Source organism: Lineus longissimus, chromosome 15 (assembly GCF_910592395.1).
Source record: "Lineus longissimus chromosome 15, tnLinLong1.2, whole genome shotgun sequence".
Classification (NCBI taxonomy): domain Eukaryota; kingdom Metazoa; phylum Nemertea; class Pilidiophora; order Heteronemertea; family Lineidae; genus Lineus; species Lineus longissimus.
The window spans coordinates 7,990,654-8,009,044 of record NC_088322.1 but is presented as its reverse complement, the minus strand read 5'-3'; the positions used below and the strand labels follow the sequence as shown (position 1 = coordinate 8,009,044).

The 18,391-nt window shown below is 41.3% G+C and overlaps 1 protein-coding gene across 1 annotated transcript; it reads left to right on the top strand.

The window, feature by feature from the left end:
* The first annotated feature begins 8,520 nt into the window (after positions 1–8,520).
* On the top strand, positions 8,521–15,051 carry LOC135499895 (nicotinamide N-methyltransferase-like). The gene is made up of 3 exons (XM_064790928.1): positions 8,521–8,845; positions 13,565–13,781; positions 13,981–15,051. Exons 1-3 carry the CDS (start codon positions 8,689–8,691, stop codon positions 14,420–14,422), a joined length of 816 nt encoding a protein of 271 aa, XP_064646998.1. The 5' UTR covers positions 8,521–8,688; the 3' UTR covers positions 14,423–15,051.
* Positions 15,052–18,391: the final 3,340 nt, after the last annotated feature.

The window sequence follows — 18,391 nt, the reverse complement described above, 5'->3', positions numbered from 1 at the left end:
CTCTCCCAGGGGGAACCTTACGGATGCATGTCCATTTTATGGGAAAAATGTGAGGGAACAATTGGATGATGTTAACGATGTGATGACAATTTGACTAATCAAATGCCATCAACTTTATTAACAAACCATGCCATGACCGTTTTGAAAGAGTCACCTTGAAAGCGGGGACAGTCCGGGACTTATTTGACCATATGACTATACTGACACACAGTAAAAACTAATAGATTAAGTAGAGTAAAGCAGTCGCTTATTTTATAAAAACAGGAATTCATGAGTTTTTGATAAAAATGCATAATACTGTACATTCTCATAATTATTTGATCAAAATCAGCTGCTATTACGTAGCCAGTTACTGACTAAGACAAAAGAAAGAGAATCTACAATATAAAATGCAGGTCTGAGAAACCTTTCTCAAATCTAATGAAAGGGTAAAACTTTCTTACTATTTTATTTCTTGCCTTTTAAAATACGCTAAAACATAAGCCAATGTAAGCTATGTATAATTTTCCAAAGCTATTCCGAATAATACTGAAATAATTGACATGTCGCTAAATCCATTATTTCAGACTTTATTCTTAATGATAGCCTTTAACACTATAGTAAGGGACGGTTCATATTCCTACGTCTGTGGGGAGGTTAGCAATACTTTTGAATAGGCGAAACAGGAATAGGCGAAACAGGAATTAGGCGAAACAGGAATAGGCGAAACAGGAAGTAGGCGAATCAGGAATAGGCGAATAAGGAATTAGGCGAAACAGGAATATATTTATTGACATACGGATAAAGCGATGTAAAGTCGACATATTTGATGCTTTCGTTTTCATTGCATTTGTGATACGCATAAATATAAACATTATCCTCTAGGGCACCCAGTGGTGTACCGGGGTGAAAATCTGCAAAAGGTTGACGACCCACTGAAGTGCGAAGGTCTTATCAAATGTAAAGTATTACCGCCAAAGCAATTGTATTTTCCTGTTTGACCCCAGAGGACGGGTAACAAGTTGAAGTTTTCACTTTGTGCGAAGTGTGCGGAGACGTCGTCTAAAACGTGTGACCATTCAGACGATGAGTGCACTCTGATAGGGACATGGGTTATATTTGAAGTCAGAAAAGCGGTCGAAAAGGGCTATCGTCTGGTGCGAACATACGAAATTTGGGATTTCGAGCAAACAACCCAATATGATCTTGAGAAGAAAGAGGGCGGTCTATTTATGAGTTTCATTAATACTTTTCTAAAGCAGAAAAGAAGAAGCTAGCGGTTGGCCCGATTGGTGTGAGACCGAAGAAGACAAAAAGAAGTACATCGATGATTACGCGCCGCACGAGGGGATCACTTTAGACCGTTACAATATCAAATATAACGCAGGCATGCGCAGTACCTACAAGGCAGGGATATGTGCGTTGTGGGGAAAATTCGGGCAACGAAATAACTTTGTAAAGACATTATATACAGATAGTCCAGAGGTTTATATCAATAAATTGACCAACGATAGCATTGAAGTAACAGATTCTCAATTAGTGAACGAAGAATTCGTTCTTTTGAAATACCATGAGAAGACTGAATTCATAGAAGCGTGTCCTTACACAAATTGTGTTATCGCAGCTTACACAACTGCACATGTGCGGCTGTAATTGTATGAGGAGTTGAAAAAACTTGATCAACAAGCATAATATTTTGACACTGATAGTATTATATACGTGTACGACAAAACAAACAAAAAACACTTCAACCCACCCCTAGGCGACTATCTGGGGGATTTCAAGGATGAGTTGAACGGCGCATCCCTTGAAGAGTTTGTTTCAGGGGGACCAAAAAACTACGGGTATCGCATCAAATAGAGTAAAGAGACTGTGTGCAAAGTCCGAGGGTTCACCCTGAACTATGGTAATAGTCAAAAAATCAATTTCGAAACCATGAGGGACTTGGTACAAAACCTGAATTTTTCCGACACCCTTTCGGTCGAAAATCCTTACAAAATTCGGCGACGTAAGGATTTCAAAATTACCACAGTTCGGGAGGTGAAAAAGTACGGCTTAGTATACGACAAGCGTTACCTGACAGACGATTTCTTTACATTGCCTTTTGGCTATTAGCTATTATGACATCTCTCCCTCACGTGTATTATTTCGGTGTATTCCTGTTTCGCCTATTCCTGTTCCGCCTATTCCTGTTTCGCCTAATTCCTTATTCGCCTATTCCTGATTCGCCTACTTCCTGTTTCGCCTATTCCTGTTTCGCCTAATTCCTGTTTCGCCTATTCCTGTTTCGCCTATTCAAAAGTATTGCTAACCTCCCCACAGACGTAGGAATATGAACCGTCCCTTACTATAGTGTTAAAGGCTATCATTAAGAATAAAGTCTGAAATAATGGATTTAGCGACATGTCAATTATTTCAGTATTATTCGGAATAGCTTTGGAAAATTATACATAGCTTACATTGGCTTATGTTTTAGCGTATTTTAAAAGGCAAGAAATAAAATAGTAAGAAAGTTTTACCCTTTCATTAGATTTGAGAAAGGTTTCTCAGACCTGCATTTTATATTGTAGATTCTCTTTCTTTTGTCTTAGTCAGTAACTGGCTACGTAATAGCAGCTGATTTTGATCAAATAATTATGAGAATGTACAGTATTATGCATTTTTATCAAAAACTCATGAATTCCTGTTTTTATAAAATAAGCGACTGCTTTACTCTACTTAATCTATTAGTTTTTACTGTGTGTCAGTATAGTCATATGGTCAAATAAGTCCCGGACTGTACCCGCTTTCAAGGTGACTCTTTCAAAACGGTCATGGCATGGTTTGTTAATAAAGTTGATGGCATTTGATTAGTCAAATTGTCATCACATCGTTAACATCATCCAATTGTTCCCTCACATTTTTCCCATAAAATGGACATGCATCCGTAAGGTTCCCCCTGGGAGAGTCGATTTATTGTAGGGGTACTGGAAAGTAGGCGAAACAGGAAGTAGGCGAAACAGGTATAGGCGAAACAGGAAATAGGCCAAACAGGAAATAGGCCAAACAGGAATAGGCAGAACAGGAATAGGCGAAACAGGAATAGGCGAAACAGGCATAAACCATTATTTCACCATAGTGAAGTTTACGCGCTCCTTGAGCGCTATTATCATCATTGTACATCTGCTATTATTATTTTATAAACATCATTGAACTGTATCGTGCTTACATATATGTCATTTTATAAGGGATGTTATTTGAAAAATTATTGCCAGTGTCATCTATTATGGTTTCTGCGCCAGAAAACAGTTATAATACCTTGATAGCACTATTACAGAATGTATCATCATCATTATCACCAACATCCACGGTACAATAGATCATTATCTGTTTTTGCTCTAGATAGTTGCACTATAACCTATAACAGTATTTTTTTGTTGAATCCCTCATTATATTAGTCGAGATCTCAGCATGCATATTTCAAGTGGAGACCTTCTCTTGAAACATCCATTCACATGTCTAGTAGCAGGGCCTACCATGTGCGGGAAGTCTTTCTTTGTACAACGATTGATATCCAATGCTGCCTCTACTATTGACCCTCCACCTGATAGAATTGTTTGGTGCTATGGAGGCGTATGGCAGGAGGCGTTTGCAGCGTTTCCAAATGTGGAGTTCGTCTCTGGTCTGAATTTTTCTGAAAATACATCTGTAGATGAGCGAACATTGCTCATTATCGACGATTTAATGTGTGAAACAGATGAAAAAGTCACAAAGATCTTCACCAAGGATTGTCATCATTTGAACCGGAGAGCCATCTTTATCGTACAGAACTTTTTTTTTCACGGGAGACAGCAGCGCACCATAAGCTTGAATTCTAATTATGTGGTGTTATTCAAAAATCCAAGAGACGTGTCTCAGATCACACATTTGGCAAAGCAAATTTCTCCTGGTAATACCAAAGCCCTTCCCGAAGCTTTTGCCGATGCGACGCGTCAACCCTTTGGATATCTATTCTTGGATTTTAGCATCAATTATTCGATATGGCAAAATATCACATTAAACATTACGTGCGCCAACTTATAAAGCACTGAAATCTGCTCAGGCTAAGAAAAGACGCCAGATTCTTCAAACAGCCGACAAAGGGCTCCTTAATGCGGTGGGGGAGTCTGCGAGCAACTGTTTAAAAGGCAACGTACCCCTTAATAGAAATCAATTTAAATGTCTGAAGAAACACAAGCACTCCCTCCGTAAATTAGCGTGCAAGAAGACATCGTTAAAGGAACGAAAACGGATCATTCAAAAGGGTGGTTTTCTTGGAGCACTGCTAGGCCCCGTGATTAGAGCCATTGGAAGTATTTTTGGTGGTTGATAAATAGCCGCATAATGAGTCAGATGCGCAAAATGGCGTTAATACCTCATGAGATGGTAGATAAATATCTGTATCAGCAACGCCACAAAGAGGATACCAAACCCCAGGCATACAACGCAATGGGTATTGATCAAGAAATGCAAAAAATACTGTCCTCAACAACTATGAGTGAGTATGACAAGGCCACAGCATACTCGCAGTTGCTTCGCAAGTACTTGGGAACAATACATTCCCCATCACTAGATTTAAACGCTGGAACAATAGGGCAAGCCCAAAATGCTGTTACAACGACTGCCCAAGCTGCGGATACAACTGCTGTAAACCAAATGGCTGCCCAGCCCTCCGTATTGTCTCCTCTTTCCCCCAAGGCGATATTGCAGCAAGTACCCGGGTACTCAAAACCAAAGGCCAAAAAATTAGTACAGGCATTGCTGGACGACCCAAAATTTAGCTGGAACGAAAGCGGCGAAATTTCAATTAACGGAGACGTCATTAAAGGAAGCGATATCAAGTCGGTCATACAAAACGCCTCTTCAAACGCAAAACATTCTAGCCCTCCTGTCGGCGTTGATTCGGTCCTATCTTATCTCGATGGTAAGGGTGAAATATCCAGTAACATGATTACGAACAGGGAATGGAAGAAAAAACTCAAACTCAATGATAGGGAGGGTATAGGGGTCAATAAAACGCCCAAGTCGAGGAGGAGAGACCCATTAGCTTCTTGGAACTCTCCGACGTTTCACAGACAGAGTTCTCCTGTATTTGACAGTCCTGATACCATCTTCTCCACATGAAAACATGACGACAAAAATGAAAGCTGGGAAGCGTGGTAGTGACAAAGCAGCCAGGCTATTGAAAAAGATCTATTACACACCAGGTATTTCCGGTAGTTTTGGAGGTGTAAATACCTTAAAGAGGGTGGTCGGTAGTAAGATATCGACCTCTGACATCAAGAAATGGTTAAGAAGTCAAGCCACATACACGCTCCACAAGCCGATCCGTCGCCATTTCAAACGAAGGCGTATTGTTGTCGCCGACATCGCCGAACAGTGGGAAGCGGATCTCGTTGATTTGTGCAGAATAGTCAAATATAATAAACCCTATAAATATTTGCTCACAGTGATCGATACGCTTTCGAAATTCGCGTAGGTGGTCCCTTTAAGAACTAAAACAGGGGCAGAACAGGTGGATGCATTCTCTAAAATATTTGCCACATCCAAGCGAAAACCAAAAAATTTAAGAACCGATAAGGGGGGTGAGTTTCTGGGCAAGAAATTTCAAGCCTTTCTAAAAAAAGAAAATATCAATTTTTTTACTTCGAATAATGAGGTTAAAGCAGCTATAATCGAGTGTTTCAACATAACTTTCAAATAACACATGTTTTGTGCCTTTACACGGCAGAACACTCTGTCATACCTGTCAATTCTTCAGAAACTTCTACATTCATACAACAACATGTGGCATAGGAGCATCAAGAGGAAACCCAGCGAGGTGAACGAGGGTAATGCAGATGACGTTTGGCACGTACTCTACTCAAAAGAAAACCTATCAACAAAAAACGTCAAATTCAAATTTGAAATTGGCGATAAGGTAAGGATTGGCAAGACAAAAATGCTATTCGAAAAATCTTATTTACCCAACTGGTCAACAGAAATCTTTACTATAAAAAGACGCGTTAAAAGTCATCCAACCCTGTACGGCGTCCATGACGCGCAAGGTGAAAACATCTTAGGCACTTTCTACGAAAAAGAGCTGCAGAAAGTAGATGTGTCGCCAGAAAAGACCTATAAATTCGAGAGAATACTTGCAGAACACGGCAGGGGTAGAACAAAAGAATATTTAGTTAAATGGGATGGATATCCAGCAAAGTTCAACAGTTGGTGCGCAAGGCAGACGTTCAACATCTATGTTTTATTCTACACTGTCACAGACACGTTTGATATTTGAGTAAACAAAGCATGATTGCAGAAATGACACGCGGATCTGAAAACAAGGAAGGCGACGGCAACGATTCAATCACTTCACAACAGAAGAGTTGGAAACTTTTTGGTCACAATGTCCCTAAACCCGAGATAATTTCTTTGCCCAGATCATAATTATTTACATAGTGATCGTTACTGCTCTCATTGATATAGCTATTGCCAACGGTGAAAGTACTGTGTGGATCTCTCTCTCCTGTGCAGCTGTTTAGGTTACTTGTTACCGAATCCATCAATACCCGAGAACACGTGTGCATTAACCAAGAAACGTTTTCCCAATTAAGGCAAAATGACTACTTTTAATGACCATTTTTATGTTTCTTTACCCTGCAATAGCTCCTTGAAATACTTTCCCGACAATACAATAGGTCATTACACAAAGCAGCTCAGCGCAGCCATCAGACTCGGCTCTGCTGAAAATTGGGAGGTCGGCCTTGCGGAGATAAAATATCCACGCACCTGGAGCAATGTCAACGAAACCAATAACACTTTTCACATTTACATCCCAACCAGCGATGACCCCGACCCAAAAATGGGTAAAAACCCTGAAGCTTGGAAGACATGCACAATACCTACTGGTCACTATACCGGACGCCTCTTTTGTCACACTTCTGCACGCATTCATTTGGAAACGTGATGCAAAAATAGCAATACAACAATTTTATTCAAGTGTTTTATAATACAGCATTAGAAAGATACGGAATGAATACAATGTTTTCTCTTGACATCTTGACAGCCGGACATCAACATGAGTAGAGACAATTTCTATGGACGCTTGTCTATGCCCTGGTGATGGAAAATACCACACATTTCTATGGATCGCACGCATCCGCGATGTTTCGGAACGTGCCAGTGTAAAAGTAGAAAGTGTCCCCCTCCCCCTGGAAAAATAAGACCCTGGAAGTCAAGGACACTGTAGAGCCCAGTCTTTAATTTAGTTTCAAAATCTTAGGATAGGAGGCAGCTCTGGTTTGGACCTTTTAAATTTGCCTCCCTTTTGACATTTTTGATTGGTTATGGTTCTGTGGGCCTCTAGGTAGCCCCTTACATTCTATGTGGGCCTCTTTTGGACTTGAAGATGGTGGAGGAGGTTTAGAAAGGATGTTGTTCCCTTTCTTTTCCAATTTCTTCTTGGAAGTTTTGGATTTTAAGGATTTGTAATCTGTGGGATTTAAAGTGAACCAATGGAGCAAAGTTTGGTGAGTTTTTTATTTTAATTATCTTTATAATTTTTCTGTAATTTGGAAGTTAAGATATAGGGCCTATGGTTGGTAATTTTGTATGCATTGTTATGCCTGTGCATTTTGCAGCACATGTTTTAGGCCCTTGCCTCGGGTCATTTGCTGGGTTAATTGACCAATGCACCCTCATTTCAAATGTGACAGATGGTTTGAAAATAACCTTCACCGTTTCAAGGACAAGAGTGGGCAAACACTCATCTTTCTCGGTCAAGGTCATTCTCAAAGCATTCCTATCCTCCAAGGTCAAGGCCATGGGAGGTCAAGATCACTTGAAACTAGGGCAATGCTAACTAGGTCAATTAAAGGTCAAGGTCACTTGAAACTAGGGCAATGCTAACTAGGTCAATTAAAGGTCAAGGTCATGGGAGGTCAAGGTCACTTGAAACTAGGGCAATGCTAACTAGGTCAATTAAAGGTCAAGGCCATGGGAGGTCAAGGTCACTTGAAACTAGGGCAAGGCTAACTAGGTCAATTAAAACCATCTTTCTCGGTCAAGGTCATTCTAAAATCATTCCTATCCTCCAAGGTCAAGGACATGGGAGGTCAAGGTCACTTGAAACTAGGGCAATCCTAACTAGGTCAATCATCAGCCAGAGTCACCCATAAACAACTCATGTACATGACTGTATGGATTTACAAAAAAAGTCATAAACGTGATTTAACTGATAAGCATGTTAAATGCATTAGTGTGCATTTCTAACGGCGTTTCACTGTAACTCCAGTGTTGCTTATCGTGTTTCCACGAATGATAATGAGCTCCTGGATGGTTGAATATGCATGAGTTGGGCTCTCCATCTAGGGCAGAAAAAAGGCGCTGTTTGGTGAGCCGGGCTTGCCAAATAGTCACTTCCTATTCCATTATGATAATACAGCAATGACATCATTAATGTCATACGCTGCGGACAATTTCCTTATACATGTACATATTTCACAATCTGGTGCCACTTTAGTGTTCACAGATCAGTGCCGTGCTGTGCTATTCTATAAGAATATCACAAAAGGTCATTGAATTGTAAATAGAACAGCACAGAAGATCAATGATTTGTAAACACTGATGTAAACCTGGTGCAAAACAACAGAAAGACCAGGTTAGCTGCATCAGAACTGCGCCCGTAGGCACTTTGCACCATTGCTTCTTATCATGGCTAACGATCCAGCTTCCGAATCACTAGAGACGGCAAGATTATCTGGAGTCGACTACAATACACTTTTCGACCCGAAAATCTTTTTGGCGAATTACCACGGGCGGGAGAGCCGATTCTGCGACAAGTTGTTAGAGATGCTTCACGAGCTCACGGGTAAGAACTAGTCTGTTCTTTAAAAGGTATAACTGGATGGCACCAACATGTTGGTTTAGAAGGTCTAAGTATGCATTAAGAAAACAATTAATTTAAAAAAAATCGATTTCAAGCAATGTGGTTCGTTTTATCGAAGGCCGAGCGATCTCAGGAATATCATGGCGGACGGTGCAGTGCATTTGCTTGTGAATAGTTTCTTGAGATATCATGCGAAATATCAATTGATATGGTGAATAGATGTGTTTTGTTCGGCTGTAGTGCCACGGCCGATGCATCGAGTGCTCTTTCGAAGCATTCATTTCCGAAAAAAACAGCAATTCGACGTCAGTTGGTGAAGTTTGTACAAACAACGAGAGCGGACTTCGTGGATCCGAAACCGACCAACACTTCGGCCGTAGTGTGTTCAAAACACTTCACTGACGATTGTTTTGAAGTACCATTATCGTTTGCCCAGAACGAAAGTGGTTTTCAGAAGAAGTAAGCACATTTTGATTCTGTAGCCCTAATAAATTCCTATTATTTAGACGCGGCGCAACTGCAGAACACCCGGGACACTCTGTGCTAAATGGTAGGAATGTGTACATAATGTACAGAGGGACAGAGTGTACATAATCATAAGGTACAGAGCTACTACTGTCCCGGTGTTATGTTTTTGAGTGTTTCTATTTTTTGAGTGTTTCCCCTCATTGTTTGGGAACGCTAAAATATAGATTGACAAGTTTTTCTGTGTTTCCCCCTATTGAAAAGTCATGGTCTCTCTAGCTGCCTATTGTTTGGAAACACTGACACATGGGAAACAACCACAGATGTTACACCGGCTATTCTGTAGTAATCGAAATGTTATTGTGTTGAATACTCAGGTGATGTGGGCATGTACATGGTTATATAGCCTACATATAAGCCAGGCCTGACATTGACATGGTATTCATGGTATTGGTAATGGTAGGCCTCTTCACTATAAATGTAGCAAGCTGTAGCCAAGTAGGTTGTGCATATGCATAGGGCCTTGCACGCAGGCAGGCGGACAGAAAATGCATGCTGTATACCGTCTGCAGACTGGGGGTTTTCTCATGAGTCAATAGAATCTAAGGTCTGGAATTAGGGGACCATATCAGCAGTTGCTTTCAGCCAACTTCTGTATTAAAATTAAGATCTGGAATTAGGGGACCATCTCAACAGTTGCCATGTGATTTTCACACTAAAAAATAAGAGGCCATTTCAGGTATATGCCAAACGGTAGAACAAAGATTATCTAGGCCGTTGTGCAAACAGGCTTTGCTATACACCACGAGTTGGGGTGTAGGCCTAAATTCCTTTAACTGTGAACCAAGTGCATCCACTGGCACGCTACATGTATGTGTGACTCGCACGGATTTAGCACGTAGGGCCTACATGATGCTAATCAGCTAGGATGTATCTTGTGACCAGGACTGTAGTAATAAACATTTGCCTAAAAACATTTTTTATTTGGCCTAACAACACCTGTTTAGAATGTCAAAGAGACCAGTATTTTCACTAAACATCAAGAGACAGAGGAGAACCGTCAAGGTGGGTGTTTGATATACAATGGTTTTCTGTTCCCTGGGTTTCTTCATTCTGTTATCTTTAATTATATCAGAGTCTTTCTATACTTTGTATAGAAAGACTCTGATTATATTTACCCATGTCATTCAGCACTTTTTATCATGAAATGCTGCCTTTGAAACGAACCCAACCTTGCCGGCCAATCCACCAGGCGCACGAGGCACAACAGGCCGATACAATATACATGTTCTGTATTAAGTACGTCATCTGTCATGCACACCCAAAAAAAATCTTCCTGCAAGATGATTCACAGGTAATTCAAATATAAGAAAACAAACTTTGAAAAAAAGTTGGCGCAAAGCAACTACTGATATGGTCCCCTAATTCCAAACCTTAGATTCTATTGACTCATGAGAAAACCCCCAGTCTGCAGACGGTATGCAGCATGCATTTTCTGGTCTAGTAGTCTTGTGTGATGTGTCATATGACTTCGTTCAATGGTTATGACATTTCCACTTGGCACTCAACTATTGTACCCATCAATGTAGTTTTTTAAAGCCTACATAAGCATAAGCATACATAATTATGCCAAACTGACCGCTCACATTCACATGTTAATATGTTTCTACTTGTAGGCTAGTTAGCTGGACTCCACTTCAATGAGAACAGTGGCAGGGACCAAGCCAAACTCGAGAATGGGGCAGAACAATTCAACGTTTCATTCCCCAAATTCAAGAAGGGAGGCTTTTCAGTGAAACGTGTTCTGATCAAGTGCACATTCAGTAAGTCTGTATTATTTTGTTCTAAAAAAATAGGCCAGGTGAAGGAATCTATGATGTTCCCCTGCGGATGAGTATCATTTCCAAAGTAATACTACAGGGTGGTCCATGAAAAGTGTCCCTAGCCAGTCTTTCAAGTGAATGGGGAAACGCTTCAAAACATCCTGTAATTAGAATGTGCTGGCAGTTTACAAATGAACACATATATGTAATTTGAAATATTGACCAGCCCCTTTTCCAAGGTCACCGCTGACTAATTGCTGTTCATCACCACAACTGTCTTTTTTCAGACTATGTGACTGAACTTCAGAAAGAGGTGTGCAGAATCATCCGAGCTGGAGAAATCTGTCAGAATGAAGAACCCCCACCCCCACTTTCCAGCGCCTTCGAACATCCGATAAGCAGGAAGCCATCAACAGATACCGGAGTGGAAAACGCTACGTGGAGCATGTGGGGAAATAACTTGTGTTGGACTTCTAGATTCCAGTGTAAACTGTATGTGGTGGGAGCATATTTGGTTTGACGATCATCAAGTTGAAGCTATCACAAATTGCATGCCCGGCCTTGGGCCTAGTCATCATTGATTTTGTACAGGTCCTGTTTAACAAACATAACATCACCAGTATTGGCATTTTATATGAGCAATGTATTTAAAATTTGAAACTTTAAAATTTTGTACAGATTAACAAATACATGCAACTGAACACAATATTTCTTGTTCGTCAATGTCATTGTACTTCATGGTCACAATAGCCAGTGTCTAGTCAGAGTCCCCGTGATGAAAACCTCTGAATTCAGCATCCTCCTCGAGTCCGGGGGGCATGAACTGTGCCCTTGTCCGACTCACTGCACATGATGGCAAAACCACACGGACATCCCGCCCCAGAAACCCCCAACACCACCTCGCTAACTGTCTGTAGCTGATGTGCCGCATCCTCTTCTCATACGGCCCATCATATGCTGCCCGACCATGCTGCTGTCTGTATTGAAGCCAGGCCACCTGCAGGACATGATGGTCCAGGCAAACTGACATGAATCCTGGGTATTGGATGATACATGTCGTCCCCTCGGCCTCTATCTCTGCCATCTTGTCTTGAACCCTTTGGATCTCGTGGCAGCACGTACATTCATTCTCTTTTTGCTGGATCTGGCAGTTGTCGCAGTGGCACCTGAAATGATAGCAATATAGGCCTGTATTTATCATATCAGTGACAGTGACATTGTAGTCATGAGATTAACAAGCAGTGTCATGGTAGTAGTACATGGTCGACCTTATTCACGAAGTAAGTCCACGCAACGTTAATAAGAGCACACAAATCTTTTGTGAGTTGGGATTGAACAAAAGGACACCCGCAAACGGACAAAAGCTCATGCACTGCGTAAAGTCATGAGGCCTTTGTGAATATGGTCCCTGGTATACGGTACCGGTAGGCTATAGATAGTTGGCGATGGTACTGGTACAGTGGTAGGTAGGTAGGCTCTTCATTTATAGTGTTCAGTGGGTGACAGTGCTTGAAAATAATGGCCTCCGTCTCCAACATGCTGGTCACGGGTGTCTAGATAAAACAATAAAACTGTAATATTCCATACCAGTCAAGATTATCTCGCCTCGTTGGCCGCTGTTCTTCTTCTGCTACTACAGCTGCCTGCGCCTGTACATGATGATGCTGTACTTCCACTTGTTCAGGTACGGGTTCAAACATGTAGGGTTCTATCGGTCCAGGAACTGGCTCTGGATCCCCAACATCGCCGAATAACTCATCATCATCACCACTATCGTAATCGGCAGCAAGAAATTGGCTGAGAGCAGACGATGAAGTACATGTACTGCAATCGCTACAAATTGATGAAGAATCGCTTTCGCTGTATGCATTCGCCATGTTTTGTTTGGTTCTGATATTTATGAGGTGCCTGAGATGACGTCACTTCCTGTCTGGCCGACGAGTTTGCAGGTGGCGGGATTTACAATTTACAAACGCTGATTATGCTGAACCTGCTAAATCAATCATGTTGGAATATCAGTGTATACCTTATTTAGTTAGTAAACTTGCCATTATATAAAAAGAATGGTTTAGGGTTCACGGTCAAATTCTAAGATGATCAATGGGTCTTTCCAATACCCGACCCCCTCTAATACCAATGATCACAAAAAGGATATTAGTCAGCACGCCTTTCCAGATAATACAATCATAGGACGTGACTAATCTGGTACATGTATTCAATTTGACGATATGGGAATTATGCGAAATGACAATATAAACCATCGGATCAAGTACAGATTAAAGAATGATATTAACTTAATGTCACCGAAAGTTTTTAATGGAGTAATCGGCGGGTTCCGAATATGATGATGATGACGACGACGACGACGAACATTATTGATGAAATATATACATGTATGTGTATTTTTCTTCAGCTGCGGCAGGAATTCGTGATGGTAGCAGACTCCTTGATGTTGGGTCTGGCCCGAGTATCTATTCTGTCATTTCCGCCGGAATTCGATCTTCAGAGATAGTCTGCTCAGATTATGCAACTCAAAATCTGGATGAAATCCTAAAATGGGTGAATGGTGACCCTGATGCCCACAACTGGCAACGATGCTTTGAATATGTGTGTACACTAGAAGGGAAAAGGTACGTACTGTAATACGTTTGAATTCATTTGCTGTTAAGTTTTGACCTCCATTTTACATGTAACGCCACCCTTGCGGTGTTTGGTGAGACGACCAATAACTCCAGTTCGTTATCAATTCCTTACACCACTCGACTCTTGGAAACCGCTTGAAAGACCTTGCCCTGTTGTCGACCTTACCGAAACTTTGTCTCGTTTCAGCGATGAATGGAAACTTAGACAAGACCACATCCGGCAATCAATCAAACGGGTCGTACCATGTGATGTTCACCAAGCGAACCCATTGGCTCCGTTGGTCTTGGAACCCTTCGACGTCATCACATCCAGCCTCTGTTTAGAGGCAGCGTGTTCTGACGAATCATCATATAGGAGTGCTGTTAAACACGTGACCTCACTTCTCAAGCCGGGGGGAATGTTATTCATGGCCGGGGTTCTGGGTGAAACGTTCTACTATGTCGGTAAAAAGAAGTTCAAAGCCTTTCCATTAAGCAACGAGATAATAGAAAGTGCATTTGCCGAGGTTGGCCTGACCAATTTAAAATGGTACAATGAGACTAGTGACATTAAGAAATATACCTTTGAGGGCTACTCAAATGATTTTTCTGGATTGTTTGCGGTCAGTGCCACACGAATCAGTGGATGATGCGCGAACAGTGCACATCACACTGAAGTCCAGCCACTAGCTATAAACAAGTTCCTCGTATATGGACCGTACATTGTAGATGGACATCTAGCTAACAGCTCCTCAATGTAACGAGGCTATGCATAGTATTCAAAGCGATTTTTCATATCTGATTCCAGCGTTTGATGTATTAAATGTCCTGCCTGGGGACATTGTGATCATCTGGGAATGATTTAGTGGAAGATGAAATGAGGGGTGTATAGGCCCCTATTCAATTGTTTGTTAATTTATCTACAGAGGCTCTCTCGCATGCTCAAATAAGGCTTTGTAGTTGGTAGCAAACCCACATGTTCGTCTAAAAAGAAAAGAAAAGAAAAGAAAAAAAGACCAAGTGACGAATATCACTGCGACAAACTTGGTATGAATGAAGAGGTCTATTGTCGGACACAAATATAGGAACCCAAGCAAAAACCAGTGTGCAAGCAATTATTGAAATGGAAATTTTGAACGTTCCTCATATGATTTTATATACCACAATACTATTTGCAAGTAATACTTTATTACATAGATCCGTTCGTGAAAGAGACAAATATGGGAGACATTATTTAAGGTGTTTAGGATGAAATGCAATAAACTCTGTCTTATCGCCATCCTGCTTCAGTCCATTTGTCTTTAACCAGGGTTTCAAGTCCTGGACACAGGCTTCTATCGAAGCAATGGCAGATTGCCAATTGGTTTGGTATATATACAATACAACTTGGAGCCAACCACCGGTCCTTGCGGAACACCGTATTTTAGATAACTGTCATCTGATACATGCTCCCCAACTTCCAGAGACTGCACCCTTTCGTCTCGACAAGGGAACGAAGTCACGGTAGGTTTGGTAACCACTTCGCCGGGGTGAAACCTTCTACTCTGTCGGTAACAAGAGGTTCAAAGTCTTTTCATAAAGCAACGAGATAATCGAAAGTGCACTTGCTGAAGTTGGCCTGACCAATTTAAGGTAGTACAATGAGACTGGTGACATTAAGAAATATTATACCTTTGAAGGCCTCCCAAATGATATTTCTGGATTGTAACGAGGCTATGCATGGTTTTCTAACTTTTTCATTTCTGGTTCTAGCGTTTGTTGTATTAAATTCAGATTGGTGATTGAAGTATACCCTCCTTTTGGAATGCTATTCACTTTATGTTTGAATGCAAATTCAGTAAGGTGAGCCGTCAAATTGTCGGCCGATAGCTGTCATTGTGGTATCATGAGCAACGTAACAGGAGTAGGTTTTGCAATACACACGCATTGCATTAGCCCAAAGTACACTACATGTACCTTCCATTCCTGCACAACAAGGCTGCACCCAAGGAGATATGTTTAGGTTTTCGAACTGATTGCATTTCTTTTTTCAGCGTTTGAACGAATTGGTGTGTACATGATTTCTCGCGGACGCCAAACTTTTTTCGATCAAACGCTGAAATAGCTTTGATAAGGGCACCTCCATCCAAACTAAACTGCGAGAACATTACATTGCATCTCGACACAAGGCCCATGCCAAAGATAGCAAGACGAGGGCTGCATTAAGACACAACATTCGTTTGAAACTCAAAAACTGCTCCGTACCTCAAAACAATTAGAATCCTCTTTCGGACTGTGGCCTGAATTCATTCACTGAGGTTTAGTTGTGTAGCCTTGAGACACTGATTCTCCTGGGCCTGGTAAGAAGTACATATCTATATCATAATACTATAAGGCGGCTCGATAAAGTGCCATTTGGGGGTCGTGTTTCGTCTCGAAATTTTGCACGTTTGCAGGTGATATGGTATCCTGATGCAACGTTGTGTTTATTTTCGGAAATTTACTTCAGCGGAGCAGTAATGAGGGATTTTTAATCGGACACTGTCAATTCTCCTTACCACTCACAGAAGCCAAGTCGTTGCTGTTTAGTTATGCAGGGGCTTAATCAATCACCTGCACTCCCTGTGGGGTGACTAACATTATCTGTTGAACGGCTGGCTGTAAGGGGATGATTGAAACAGCCTGTACCTGTTGACCTGCTGAACCCAGGTTAATGTTATTTTCAATCCACGGTCACCTGATCTTCGAGATTTCGCGGGGAAAGAAATTGTAAACAAACGCATGTGTGCAGTTCGAATGTAAACAAAAACGTATTTTTGGTACTTTTGGTTGCTGGATTTGGGTTTTCCCGCAGTAAGGAGCTGGGGTCAAATTGATGGTCTATTGTATATTGGTACTGTATTAGCCAGAGCTAGCCCTTGATTATGAAGGGATTTTCAAATTAAGGTTACAATGGTATGTTTATGTGCTCACCACAGCTTTCAAAACTTGATGTATCTGAAGAGGTTTTGGAATAAATAACAACTTTGTGGAGATGACGTCAACTGGAGAGCTCCAAGTAATCTCTTCGCCGAGAAGTCCATCAGTAATGTCTCTGCATTATTACCGTCACGAAAATTGCCGAGCCACCTCCCACCTCCGCTACCAACCAATCAGATGTCCTGTTCAAATGGTCCCTTCCATGCGCGCATCATCCAGGATTGACTCGAATCCTTTCGACATCGGGTAAAAGAATCACTGTTGGCAGTGTAACCGCCTCGGCCAACGAGTAACATCGTTGGAGAGGCATCACAAATCGTCTTTAAACAGCATTACATGACTTAATTTCGCGAAATAATAGAGGTTGAAAGCCTTTCCATTAAGCAACGAGATAATCGAAAGTGCTTTTGCTGAAATTGGCCTGACCAATTTAAGTTGGTACATGTATTTCGTACACGAACTGGCGCAGATTATAACAAGCGATTGGGTGCGTTATTTACGAAAAAAGTGCACGAAATGTGTGAACTATCTTAATACAAGTACCACACAGCACGCTGCATGAAATTCCACCTGTTGTTCAATTGTTCAAATCAATAAACAAGCCCTTCGGCGACATCAATTCATTTGGTTGGCTAGTTAAATATTTCTCCGGTTGTGACCACGACAACACTGGTATTAAGGCGCCTGCTTTCTGTGGCGAGGAATCACTTAGGCCAATGTTTTTGTACGATATTGGGATATTTAGAAGGCATTATCGATCAGTCATGCCCTAAATGAGGCAATGGTAAATTTATGAGGGTTGCTCATGAAGTACAAGTCCCTCCCCCGCAGAGCAATATTGAATGTGCCTCAGTCCAAGTTTAGCAGGACCCAGAGATGGCAAGAAAACTGCATTATTTTGCACTTATAGATTCCAAATTATTTCTTGGGCAGGGCCCTCGTACCAACCAAGTTTTCAAGATGGCATCTCACTGATTCCCACCCCTTCTAAGGATTTCTGGATCCACCACTGTCAACTAGTTTCAATCCGATTGCATGGGAGTGAAATATCATACCTATGGAATTCCGAGTGTTAAGAATCATCATTCAGAATAGGGCAAAATGGATATCACACGGAATGAGAATGCACTACCCTACTATAGGATGTGGTAACTGCATTTTGCTTCGAAGCATTAAAAACCGTAAATTGACATAGTGTGTAGGCTACATACGTATATTTATGGCATACCAGTAGGATATTGATCATTGCGGGTTTTTTTCCATTTTTAATTTACTGATTAATAACATTTCTATGCGAAATGCACATCATGACAGACCAGGTGCTGCAATCAGAAAACTGCGCTTACTGGAAAAGAACAATCGTATAAAACATAATCGCGAGTGCAAATTATTTCCATGCCCACGGTAAATATTCAGACAACTGGTTGTAACGATGTGTGTAACGATGTGCGGTCAAGATGAACATGCAGTTGCATGTAACCATTGTATTGTCTTCGGCCTTACTATCATTGAATGGAGAAGTGGACAGCATCATCAGAAATGGTGATTGTCATGGTCCAGGAAAGTAGAAAATCTTGTGGCAGAAAATAATGATTACTCAACTCGCGATTTTGTGTTTTTTCATATCACGGTTTATAAAAAGCTGCACAGAAGCGCACTGA

What these genes read in the sequence shown, in the direction of transcription:
- LOC135499895 (XM_064790928.1), top strand. Translation starts at nt 8,689, where the DNA reads ATGGCTAACGATCCAGCTTCCGAATCACTAGAGACGGCAAGATTATCT. An exon ending in GATGCTTCACGAGCTCACGG is followed by an intron (nt 8,846 to 13,564) that starts GTAAGAACTAGT and finishes ATTTTTCTTCAG; the next exon opens with CTGCGGCAGGAATTCGTGAT. An exon ending in TGTACACTAGAAGGGAAAAG is followed by an intron (nt 13,782 to 13,980) that starts GTACGTACTGTA and finishes GTCTCGTTTCAG; the next exon opens with CGATGAATGGAAACTTAGAC.